This window comes from Chiloscyllium plagiosum, chromosome 35 (assembly GCF_004010195.1).
Source record: "Chiloscyllium plagiosum isolate BGI_BamShark_2017 chromosome 35, ASM401019v2, whole genome shotgun sequence".
NCBI classification, from domain to species: Eukaryota; Metazoa; Chordata; class Chondrichthyes; order Orectolobiformes; family Hemiscylliidae; genus Chiloscyllium; species Chiloscyllium plagiosum.
In genome coordinates, this window is record NC_057744.1 from 40,071,797 (window position 1) to 40,084,810 (window position 13,014).

The 13,014-nt window shown below is 41.8% G+C and overlaps 1 protein-coding gene across 1 annotated transcript in view; it reads right to left on the reverse strand.

The window, feature by feature from the left end:
- Positions 1–274: 274 nt before the first annotated feature.
- Positions 275–13,014, reverse strand: part of bmp7b (bone morphogenetic protein 7b) — a 137,619-nt gene continuing 124,879 nt past the window's right edge. Inside the window, exons 5-7 of the mRNA XM_043676973.1 lie at positions 8,277–8,353; positions 6,260–6,370; positions 275–1,520 (exon numbers count right to left, since the gene is read on the reverse strand). Coding sequence (XP_043532908.1) covers positions 1,371–1,520; positions 6,260–6,370; positions 8,277–8,353 — 338 coding nt within the window. The 3' untranslated portion in view covers positions 275–1,370. The remainder of the gene's footprint in view (positions 1,521–6,259; positions 6,371–8,276; positions 8,354–13,014) is intronic.

A 13,014-nucleotide genomic window follows, 5' to 3' on the forward strand; every position in this document is an offset into this window, starting at 1 on the left:
CCAGATGTTTATATTCAGTTTTCACGACTGTATTAGATTAGATTAGTTACAGTGTGGAAACAGGCCCTTCGGCCCAACAAGTCCACACCGACCCGTCGAAGCGCAAACCACCCATACCTCTACACTTACCCCTTACCTAACACTACGGACAATTTAGCATGGCCAATTCACCTGATCTGCACATCTTTGGACTGTGGGAGGAAACCGGAGCACCCGGAGGAAACCCACGCAGACACGGGGAGAACGTGCAAACACCACACAGTCAAGCGCCTGAAGCGGGAATTGAACCCGGGTCTATGGCACTGTGAGGCAGCAGTGCTAACCACTGTGCCACCGTGCCACCCACATCTGCTATGTGTCATTTTCAGCCTTATGTCCTGGATGTTAAGATGACTGAGACTATTATGTTAGGTTACCACCCAAACTGTGAGGTTAAGAGTTCCACACACCTCTGTCTTGGCCACTGACCCTTGCTGCAGAGACTGATCTAATACTTCAGAACATCCCTGATAACATGGGGCAAACATATTAAGTATCTCAGCCATTTGACTACTGCCTATCATAACTGAGATCCGCACTTACATACAGTGAAATTCTTTGAACAAAATCACCAAAGAGAGTCCTGCTATTTCTCCTTCAGCCTCCCCATCACCCTTTCCTGCTGCCAGTCTGTTGCCCCCACCTCCAAGAAGTGCTAAGGTCAAATTTAGTGCCCATCACTCCCTGTTAACATCAGTTAACTCAGCATAAGCTCACAATCAACTAGCTGGCCTCTCAGCCCCTAAATTCAGTACCTGCTAATTTAATATTCAAGGCATATGCTGTTTCTGTATCCCTGGCTTAAGAAATAAACATTTTTTGCACGGTTAGTCAGAAAATACTTCTTTTTGTAGAAAAGTTGTTTTTACCATAGTTCCAGAATTTTCCATGGAATCAGTCTTGGAACTGCTGAGCTTCCAGTGAAATTATGGGTCGCAATTAACTGTTAACCCTGAAGTATCCTGTTACCTTGATCTTAAGGCATTGTGTGTATGGATTTGCTTTCCTGCTTATTATGTAAAAAAGAGGAATAAACCAACTATCAGGAAAAATCCTCTCTCCAATAAAAATTCCAAATCTACCACCAAACACTTCCTACAATTCTGTGTTGTTTAATCCTTTACTCAGAAACTTTGCCATTCTTGCTCGAATTATAGAAAGACAATGTACAATCATTCTTTAAAAATTGAAATCATTTAAAAATAATTCAATTTACAGTTAAAACTTCCTTTGAACAACTTCAGATCATTAGAGAAGTTGACATATCATGAGAGGTCCATGACTAGCAGTCTTTCCAACATCCATCAGATGGAGGTTCTTCATGGCTGGTGCTAATGACAGCCACACGCTCTGACCACCATATTCCTGTACTTCTTCAAGATAACGTTTGAGCTGTCATCGAAGTAAAGCACAGATATGGCATTGAGCTGTGTGGGAGCGCAGCATGGCTTCGGGACATTCTCTGGGTTTATTAAATGAACCTGAACATAAAATTGAGAGAGAAAAAGATGCTTCAAATAAAATTTAAAAACATTTAACAATGGGCACAGCTCACTTAAGCAAGAAGCTCATTGTCGGGCAGCACCCAGGAGAAGACAGAACAACATTCCACATCTGACACAAGTTTTTCATCTACTAAAACCACTGACTCTAGATGAGATGAGGCTGCCTTCCAGCACCATATTTAATTAGTGCTTAAATAAAAAACTTGGAAGAGGCACATACCGGAGAGATGCGTCTTGCATACCCGAAAACAGAACTTTAGTGTGCCCAGCTTTTAATTTTACTGGTTTTGTACTATGTTTTCCCCTCTTGAAACGTGACTTTCCCACTCCTAAATGTTTCCTGTCCCTATTTGTCTTCCCCTCCCGACACCAATATCTACCACCAGGATAGCCTGTAGGCTCTCCTTTATTCCTTAAACACAGAAGCAACTTCTCCATCCACTACTAATGTTTGAACGTTTTCATCTTGATTAACCTCTTTGATTCCAATCACTATCTCCAAATTAAAAAGGTGTTATTTTGTATCCAGACCTCCAGCTGAGTTGCCCAGTTGTTAAGATTCCAAATAGCATATCCCAAATTATTAGGCTCCTGGGTGAGGAGCGATGATCTAGCTACCCTGCTTTATTCACCCACACCCTTGTTGTTACCAACAAGGTTAATTTAGAAACTGGTTCCTTCCCTTGTGGAAATCTTTCTGCCAAATGAAATTATGTTTTAAAAGGAGTCAAGTTATCCAGGCTTTCTTTGAGTTAACAAAGAGTCCGTTTATTCATTAGTAAATGCAAAAATTACACGCAACATATATTTGTGCATTAAAAATAAGGGTACATTCCAAAGAGAAAATAAATATATTTCAGATCAATGTCTGCAATGTTTGCAACAAGTGGATGGTTAACCATCCTGGCCGTTTCGGAGAAGGTTGTGGTTAACATTGATTTAGGTAGTTGAACAGTTGATTTTAAGGTTCTTTGGGTGGAATCTTATAGGGATACGAGTGATGTGGGCTATGGAGAGACATGTGGCAAAATCAGGCAAGAAATGCAGTTGGGCTCCTCGTAATTTTGAGAGTATCTCACATCATTTTTTGGCTTTTTATTAAGCAATTTGGAAAGACTCTTGCTCGACAGCAGCAAGATGTTAATTGATGGGGATGAATTCTTGTCAAACAATTTGTTAATGCCACAACTTGCTTTGTCAGTATTTAGACTCCCATCTTGTCAACTCGCCAAACAAGCTAGACACTAGGAAGATATGAGGAGAAAGTGAGGACTGCAGATGCTGGAGATCAGAGCTGAAAATGTGTTGCTGGAAAAGCGCAGCAGGTCAGGCAGCATCCAAGGAACAGGAGGGCTTATGCCCGAAACGTCGATTCTCCTGTTCCTTGGATGCTGCCTGACCTGCTGCGCTTTTCCAGCAACACATTTTCAACTAGGAAGATATGACAAGGAAACAAGAGCAAGTACCTGGAGGATGTGACTCCTGCTTGCTCTGAATGACTTCTGCAATGGAAAATGGGGACTAGCACATCCGGGCACGTTACATAGGCAATTGTCATGTATACTCCATAACCATGACTTTGGCATCCAAAATATGTCAGTTTCTAATCACCCAATGAAACAAGATGGTAGTGTTGGTTAGTGCGGGTGTCTCAGAGATGTTCCCTGAAACGATCTGCAAGTTTGTGACCTGTCTCCCCGATGTCGAGGAGCCCACATCACGTGCAACGGATACAGTCAATGATGCGTGTGGAAGACTGGTATATTTCTGTCGGATGTGGAATGCTCCTTTGGAGCCTTGGATGGAGGTGGGGGGGGAGGTGTGGGCACAGGTTTTACGCAAGGGAAGGGGTTGGGAGTGGGGTATTGATCTGACAAGGGAATCACTGAGGGAATGATCTCTCTGAAATGCAGTTAGGGATGGTGAGGGAAATATATCCCTAGTGGTGATGTCTGTTTGTATGTGGCGGAAGTGGCGGAGGATGGTGCGATGTATCTGCAGATTGGTGGGGTGGAAGGGGGTTCTGCCCTTGTTGTGATTGGACGGGTGGAGCTTAAGGGTGGAGTTTGCCTCCTGACACTCATTGATTCAAGGTTTGCTAGGGCTCCCTGATGCCTGAACGCTATGATTAATTTAGCACGTCCAATTCACCTAACATGCATATCTTTGGGCTGTGGGAGGAAACCGGAGCACCCAGAGGAAACCCACACAGACACAAGGAGAATGTGCAAATTCCACACAGACAGTTGCCTGAGGCTGGAATTGAACCTGGGTCCCTGGTGCTGTGAGGCAACAGTGCTAACTACTGTGCCACCCATGATACATGCTCCCCTTTTTCACCCTCCCCTGTCCTGCCTGAAGATCCTGTAGTCCAGAATGTTAAGTTGTGACAACCACACCTCTGTAATGGCAGGAACATCACAATTTCATGTGTCAATCCATGCCGTAACTCATCTGTTTTCCCCATAGTATTCCCAGCATTAAAGTTCATATTATCCAACCTCCCTTACTTCTTTGTAACTCAAGCTGACCTCCATCTATTTGATTGCCATTTATTAAAGTATGCTGCATCCTTTTTGTACCAACACTGCATCCTCTTTATCTACCAAAAGTGTTTAAACAATATTAGCAAACCCACCCGCTAGGATGTTGGTCCCAGTCTGGTTCAGATGCAAACTGTTCCGCTTGTAGAGGTATCATCTTCACCAGAAAAAGTCCGTGTTCCAAAAATCTAAAAACCTTCCTCTGTACCAAATCTTGAGCCATATTCATATGCCCTATTCTCCTATTTCTTTACTCATTAGCACATGTCACTGGGTGTTATCCGTAGATTACAACTTTTGAGGTTCTGCTCTTTAATTTATATCTAAAATTTTTGATGCAAGATCTCAACCCTCATTCAACCTATGTCATCAGTACCAGCATATATCATAAGCTATCTTCAGGATGCCCTGCAGCTGCTTAGTAACATCCCTGACCTTAGCACCAGGGAGGCAACACACCTTCCTGGCTCTGTTTGCAATATCATGAAGAACTAGCACTCTCATCAGTTTCCAAAATAAAAAATTGATTTGTGAGGAGGACCCCAAGGGACTCCTGCATCACCTGCTTGATTCTCTTTGTTGTCCTGGTGGTTATCCATTCCCTTCTTTTCTCCACTCCCTTGAGGTCCAATGTGACCACATCTCTAAATGTGCTATCCATGAACATTTCAGCCTTACAGACGTGTCATAGTGTCTCTTGTTATAGGTCTCGCTCCAAAACACAGCTCAAGTTTCTACTTACATAAGAAAAGAGAGAACTGTGGAAACTGTAAATCAGAAACAAAAACAGAAATTGCTGGAAAAGCTCAGCAGGTCTGGCAGCTTCTGTGGAGAGAAATCAGAGTTAATGTTTTGACTTCTGAGGAAGGGTGATCGGACCCGAAATGTTAACTCTGATTTCTCTCCACAGATGCTACCAGGCCTGCTGTGCTTTTCCAATAATTTCTGTTTTCATTTATCAAGATTTTACAGTTCGGAACAATTCTTGCACGTGAAGTTATCCAGGATGTTGGTAGTGTCCTTGACCTCCCACATATGACAGATCACACACATTCCACTCAACTGGCCATAACTTAAATTTACAGACTTACTTGCTAACATTTTGAATTATGTAAACATACTTCTTTTATCTTAACTTTATTCTTCTCTTATTCGCTCTGATTTTACTCATCCCAGGTACATCAAAGTTAATCCCTTAATAATCTCCCAGCTCTTGGTCCTTGGTCCACTCTTGCTCCCACTGATCTGTTTAAGCAGTTAGGAAAGTAAAACAGCAGAAAAGAAGAAAAGTCTCCCTTTCTCTCACCCTAACCTAACTGCCACATTTTATTCTCTGCTGGTTGCATGGTGCCAGTTTCATAAATTTCATACTCTACTTTAGCTGTTTCCGGAACTGGTTTAAATCAGAGTAACTATTGGTCCAGTGCACTGTTATGAAGTTGTAGACATATACTGTACATTTAAGGGAACTGAAAGTTCTGGCTGACACAGTGTGCTGAAAAATTTTAAAATGTAACATTTGGTTGCAAATAGCTGGAGCTGCGTTGCCATGGTACACAGCAAATTCATATTCGGCCAATCAGTTTAAATTATTTCCCAGATACCCAAAATCCTGTGGAATTTTAATTTTACTGTTTTGGATGACATCAAATCAATGAGCTGGTCCGATGTTTTGGGATATATAAAATTGGGTATTTTGAACAACTGAGGAGAACAGCAAAGAGCAGCCAAGCATAACAGACAGCCAGCAGAATGGCGCTCTGAAAGGTACCTGTCAATAAATTGTGCAGCAGAAGACCAAAGATGACCTAGAGGAATCTACAGAGGAAGTTCAATATCTGAAGATGACACCTGGTTTTGAAAATTAATTTGCTGTAAATTTAAGAGGGAATTTATTGGACCAGTATTGTAGAGTGTGAAGTGAAAATAGGTTTAAGAGAAAGAAGTTGTAAATAATTGTAATAAAATTGTTAATTTTTTTAAAATAGTGATATTTGAGATAGTTCTTTGCCCATCGAAATTAAATAGATTTCAGGCGCGAGGTGAACTTTTCTGTGTGTCTGGTTTAAATTAGCAGAAGGGTTTATCCTGTGTGGTAACATAACGGTCCAAGCTACTGCAGCTGTACCCATTACTTCTTCCTATGTTGTTTACTTGACATCCAACACTTACCAGCGTTTGAACAATTGCATGATTTGTAGCATTCATGTATGAGTTCAATGGGAATGAGCATTCTCCTTCACAATAGTATGCAGCGTATCCCTCAGGAGCTATAATCCAATCCTTCATGAAGGAGATAAAGAGGACATATTATCAGAACAGAGCTTCCATATATGGCTATCACTGAATAAACTTAAAAATCACACAACACCAGGTTATAGTCCAACAGGTTTATTTGGAAGCACTAGCTTTGTACACCCCAGTCCAACACCAGCGTCTCCAAATCATCACTGATTAGATTTGGGTTTACTCTGTTTTCTAAATCCTGCATGCAAACAAAGCACACTTTGATTTAAAATATCAGTTTCAGAGTGAAGGTCAAAAAGAAAAAAAAAAACTACTTATAGCATTCACTCAAAAGAAAGGAGGAATAATGTTAGACTGGAGTTCAGATCTAACTGTTGTACTATAATTATAACAACCTCCACAGCAATTTTTAATGTTATAAATGTTTAGTTGTCTTGAGAGGTCAATTTTTCTGTGCATCTCCATTGATATTGTGAACGATATTAAAGCTAAGGAAAGGAACACCTCCAGCCAACCTCAAGCAATTGTAGGTCAGCAAAGTAGAGCTCCTCTTAGTTAGTTCCAAACTCATGCCTTAACCTAATTCTGATGATTACCCTATTGCAGCAATGTGATAATGGTCAGTTTCGCATAGCAACCAGTCATACTGTTGTCTCTATCAGCAAGACACCCAGCTACCACTTTAGCCCATGCACCCTGCCCATAAAAATTGAATTGAGACTCAATTCCAGTTGAATCACATGAGATGCTTACCGGTAGAGACTGAAGAGATGTGTATCTCATTAGCCCGATCCAGATTTGAAATCAGGCTCCAGAAATGGAAAGTTAAAATTCGGTTCCCTATCTGTGCCATCATTAAATCATTTATTCAAATAGATTACAGTCAGCACTAAAACAACATGCCAATCATAAAATCTAGGTTGTATTTTTCTAATACACAAATTTAATTCAGCCGCATATTTTATAGTTCGAGAGTAATGAGCAAATTAAGATTGTAGCTTTTTAAGTAATGCATAAACTATTGGTTTTTTTTTATTGAACTGGTGGAAAGAGCAATTGTATGTGGTGTCAGCTATGAAAGAAGTGATCTTCCCTCTTCCAATACATAATGAAGGACAATCCGACCAGTCTCTGTCATTAATTTTATATACTGATTAAAGTCATTGCACTTATATTGCTGACATCTAACATGTTATGTTGTGGGGATTCCACCAGTTCCCTTATTATTGGTGTACTGGGAGCATTTTTAAGGTCACTACAACATTTAGTTTCAAACATTGAGGCATTGATTCTACAGGATATTTAATTTGCATATTTTAAAATATGTTTTACATGTTTTTCATTCATATGCATTGCCAGGGGCAATTATTAGAAAAAATATTAAACTCCAAATTTCAAAATGCCAAGTGCCATTGAATCTATTTTTAAATTTAATGTTGAATAGAGAACAGCGCCTCAGCTTTCTCTCAGACCTGCACTGGAGTGTTATAGCTTACTGAAGTCCTGAAGTTGCACTTGAAACCTACAAACCCATTAAAAGTATTACCCGTGAAGCTAAGCTGACTACTGACATTGAATGCTCCAACATAGCTGCAAAAGTCTGAATGGGATTCCAAAGTTACAAATTCTGCACAATAAAGCCCATCACAACCAGGAATGAGAAGAATATTAACTAATCTCAGTGAGAATTTAAAAGATAAAATGAATATCTGACAGCAGATGGAAATCTCTCAAGGGGACAATTGGCTAGCTCCAAATGGAAGATGCATTAACTCTCTTATATGCATGTTGTAGAAGAATTTGCTCTTTGTAAGAGATGTTCTGGCTAAAAGGTGAAACAAGAATAAATAAAAAAAAACTATTCTAATTGGAAACTTGCCTCTGAAATGATTTTGGACAGAGACAAGAAAACATTTTAGAGTTCTTTATATTCTGGAGTTACCTGCCATCCTAGGTCACGAAAGCTGACATACAGCTCATGCTTCATGCAGGCCTGCCTTTGGTCACTGCTACCGTTCTCTAGTTAGAAGTAAAAAATAGAGGCCATTAACAACTAAGTATCAGGATGAGCTGTGCCTCAATTATCTCTGCTAAGGTCCTGCATCAGATAATGATCAGGTGGAGCTGTATGTTCAAAGGCACCCACACTTCTCAAATAGAAAGAAGCTAGTCAATTTTTGCTGACTGAAGAGGTTAGTGGACAAAGAGAAAAGAAGAAAAAAACTTGCATTTCATAGCAATTGTTAAAGTACTCTTTGAGGTGTCATCATTGTTATAATGTGTAAAATGTGAGTATCAATTTGTATACAAGCTTCCACAAAAAACAATGTGATAACAGTCAGTTAATTTGTTTTGGAGATATTGATTGAGAGATTGATGTTGTCCATGACATCAGGGTAACTCTCTTATTCTTTGAAATAGTGCCTTAGCACTTGACAGGCTACGCTTTTCCAGCACCACACTTTTGGACCTAGGATCATCTATTCATCTACTTGTCGCATTCCAAGCTACCTTATCTCCAGCCCACCCCCATCCCACTTATCGCTTAGCCCCTTGGCCAACAAATCTCATTCTTGACGAAGGGCTTATGCCTGAAATGTTGACTCTCCTGCTCCTTGGATGCTGCCTGACCTGCTGTGCTTTTCCAGCACCACACTCTTTGACTCTGATCTCCAGCATCTGCAGCCCTCACTTTCTCCTACTGGACAGCGAAGAGGGTTACCTCAGATTACAACAGGATCTTGACCAGATGGGCCAGTGGGCTGAGAAGTGGCAGATGGAGTTTAATTCAGATAAATGCGAGGTGCTGCATTTTGGGAAAGCAAATCTTAGCAGGACTTATACACTTAATGGTAAGGTCCTAGGGAGTGTTACTGAACAAAGAGACCTTGGAGGGCAGGTTCATAGCTACTTGAAAGTGGAGTCGCAGGTAGATAGGATAGTGAACATAGAACATAGAAGAATACAGCGCAGTACAGGCCCTTTGGCCCTCGATGTTGCGCCGATCCAAGCCCACCTAACCTACACTAGCCCACTATCCTCCATATGTCTATCCAATGCACGTTTAAATGCCCATAATGAAGGAGAGTCCACCACTGCTACTGGCAGGGCATTCCATGAACTCACGACTCGCTGAGTAAAGAATCTACCCCTAACATCTGTCCTATACCTACCCCACCTTAACTTAAAGCTATGCCCCCTTGTAATAGCTGACTCCATAAGTGGAAAAAGTCCTTTATTGGTCAGAGTATTGAGTACAGGAGTTAGGAGGTCATGTTGCAGCTGTACAGGACATTGGTTAGGCCACTGTTTGAATATTGCGTGCAATTTTGGTCTCCTTCATATTGGAAAGATGTTGTGAAATTTGAAAGGGCTCAGAAAAGATTTACAAGGATGTTGCCAGGGTTGGAGGATTTGAGGTATAGGGAGAGGCAGAACAGGCTGGGGCTGTTTTCCCTGGGGCGTCGGATGCTGAGGGGTGACCTTATAGAGGTTTACAAAATTATGAGGGGCATGTATAGGGTAAATAGGCAAAGTCTTTTCCCTGAGGTTTGGGAGTCCACAACTAGAGGGCATAGGTTTAGGGTGAGAGGGGAAAGATATAAAAGAGACCTAAGGGCAACGTTTTTCACGCAGAGGGTGGTATGTGTATGGAATGAGCTGCCAGAGGAAGTGGTGGAGCTGAAAATGTGTTGCTGGAAAAGCGCAGCAGGTCAGGCAGCATCCAGGGAACAGGAGAATCGACGTTTCGGGCATAAGCCCCTTCTGAAGGGCTTATGCCCGAAACGTCGATTCTCCTGTTCCCTGGATGCTGCCTGACCTGCTGCGCTTTTCCAGTAACACATTTTCAGCTCTGCTCTCCAGCGTCTGCAGACCTCACTTTCTCCTCAGAGGAAGTGGTGGAGGCTTGTACAATTGCAGCATTTAAGAGGCATTTGGATGGGTATATGAATAGGAAGGGTTTGGAGGGATATGGACCGGGTGCTGGTAGGTGGGACTAGATTGTGTTGGGATATCTGGTCGGCATGGACAGGTTGGACCACAGGGTCGGTTTCCATGCTGTACATCTCTATGACTCTACTGCTAAGCCTCTTCCAAGGCTGCCTACCTTGAAGAAGTTCTCCTCCTCCCTCTACAAGGATCTCAGTCTCTCTCTCTCTCTCTCTCTCTCTCTCTCTCTCTCTCTCTCTCTCTCTCTCACTGCACACCCTAGGTCCTCTCCGACCTATCACTTTCAATCGACCTATCGCATTCCCAGCTGTCTTCCTCCCCAGTCCAACTCCCCTTCCATTTATCTCTCAGCCCCCTTGACCCACAAGCTTCATTCCTGATGGAGAGCTTATGGCTGAAATGTCGACTTTCTTGTTCCTCGGATGCTGCCTGAGCGGCAGTGGTTTTCCAGCACCACATCTTCGACTGTGACAGACAATTGGTTAACTTAGGCGAAAGTGAGGACTGCAGATGCTGGAGATTAGAGTCGAGAGTGTGTTGCTAGAAAAACACAGCAGGTCAGGCAGCATTTGAGGAGCAGGTGTGTTGACGTTTTGGGCAAAAGGCCTTCATCGGAATTGGTTAACTTCAGCAAAGCCTCAAATACCAAAACAGTTTCCCATTGATGTTATGGAGGTAACAAGAAATCAGGTCATGGCACCCAGCAAATAATTTTTAAAAATCAATTCAAACAGCTGTTTTTCTGCTGTTGTACTGATCATACAATGGCAGAGGAACACAGTAAAACCACTTTTACTGGAGTGATTCCTGGGACAAGATATTTATCCTGTGAAATGCACAGTAAATTGGGCTTTTGCTGTCTGAGTTTAAAAGAATGAGAGGTGATTTCATTGAAAGATTTAGAGTTCTGATTGGGCTTGACAGGGTAGATATTAGGGGACTGTTTCCCTCAGTTGGAGAGTCTAAGATACATCAGGATAAAGGGTTTATTGTTTAAGACAGATACAAGGAGGAATTTCTTCATTGTAAGGTTGTGAACCTTTAAAATTCTCTCCCATGGAGGGGTGTAGATGCTCAGTTGTTGAGTATCTTAATTCACAATTCATTGTTGATGAGAGAGTCTTCAACTTTATCCCATAACATCCAATTCAAGATAAATGCAGAATTCTGACAATGCCTATGGAGGAGATGAACTGCCTTACAAAGTGTGCTAGTGAGCCACTAAATTTGTGATCATGCTGCTCCTTTAACAAGGTTATGTTATCCTTGGATTTTTTTTTCAAGAGGTCATAAAGACACAGGTTCCAAAATGACTGGGGTTGATCTACTTGAGGAAGCTTTTAGGGTTTTTAGGTTTGGGAAACAACTGCTCACTTTGTCAGCGATGCGCACATTCCATGAAAGAATTTAAAAGATAGCTCAATCAGGACTGACATAGTGAATAGCTGGAAGCCAATGTGAAGGAATAAAAGGGGAATTCAAGGAGCTAAAGGCAAAAAGGCAAGCTATTTAGACAGGTAAATCCTAACAAAATCGATTTGTGCTTTCTCACACTGAGGAAAAGTATATAGGTTTGCATAGCCATGCTAGAATGGAAAACAGATGACTTTCCTTATGTAAGAAATGGTCATTTCCAATAATAGAAAAGAGACAAATGATGATAGATGATGATTGAATGATTTTGCAACCTTTTTTAGTACTTGGGGTCCACCTCATGGAATTTCATGTACAGAGGAACCTCGATTATCCGAAGGACTCCAAGTGTGGCCGTACCATAGCTTTGTACAGCTGGTTTGTTCGGTTAATCAAATTCCAAATAATTGAATGCTGGATAGCGTAATTTAGCCGAGCATCAGGACATTGTGAACTTGCCAGATAATCCGACATTCGGATAATCGAATGCTGGATAATCGAGGTTCCTCTGTACACGTAATAGTGTGAATCCCAAATGCTAAAAAAGGTTGCAAAACCATTCAGTCGTATCCTGGATAACTGAACAGCCTCATTCCAGATACTAGCGGCGTACCGCAAAGGTCGGTGTTGGGTCCACTGCTGTTCGTCATTTTTATAAATGACCTGGATGAGGGCTTAGAAGGGTGGGTTAGTAAATTTGCGGACGACACTTAGGTCGGTGGAGTTGTGGATAGTGATGAAGGATGTAGTAGGTTGCAGAGAGACATAGATAGGATGCAGAGCTGGCAAATGGAGTTTAATGTGGACAAGTGTGAGGTGATACACTTTGGACGAAGTAATCGGAATGCAAAGTACTGGGCTAATAGTAAGATTCTTGGGAGTGCAGATGAGCAGAGAGATCTCGGTGTCCATGTACACAGATCCCTGAAAGTTGCCACCCAGATTGACAGGGTTGTTAAGAAGGCATACAGTGTTTTGGCCTTTATTAATAGAGGGATTGAGTTCCGGAACCAGCTGTACAAAGCTATGGTACGGCCACACTTGGAGTATTGTGTACAGTTCCGGTCACCACATTATAAGAAGAATGTGGAAGCTTTGGAAAGGGTGCAGGGGGGATTTACTAGGATGTTGCCTTGTATGGAAGGAATGTCTTACGAGGAAAGGCTGAGGGCCTTGAGGCAGTTCTCGTTAGAGAGCAGATGGTTGAGAGGTGATTTAATAGAGACATGCAAGATAATCAGAAGGTTCGATAGGGTGGATAGGGAGAGCCTTTTTCCAAGTATGGGAACGGCAAACACGAGGGGACACAACTTTAA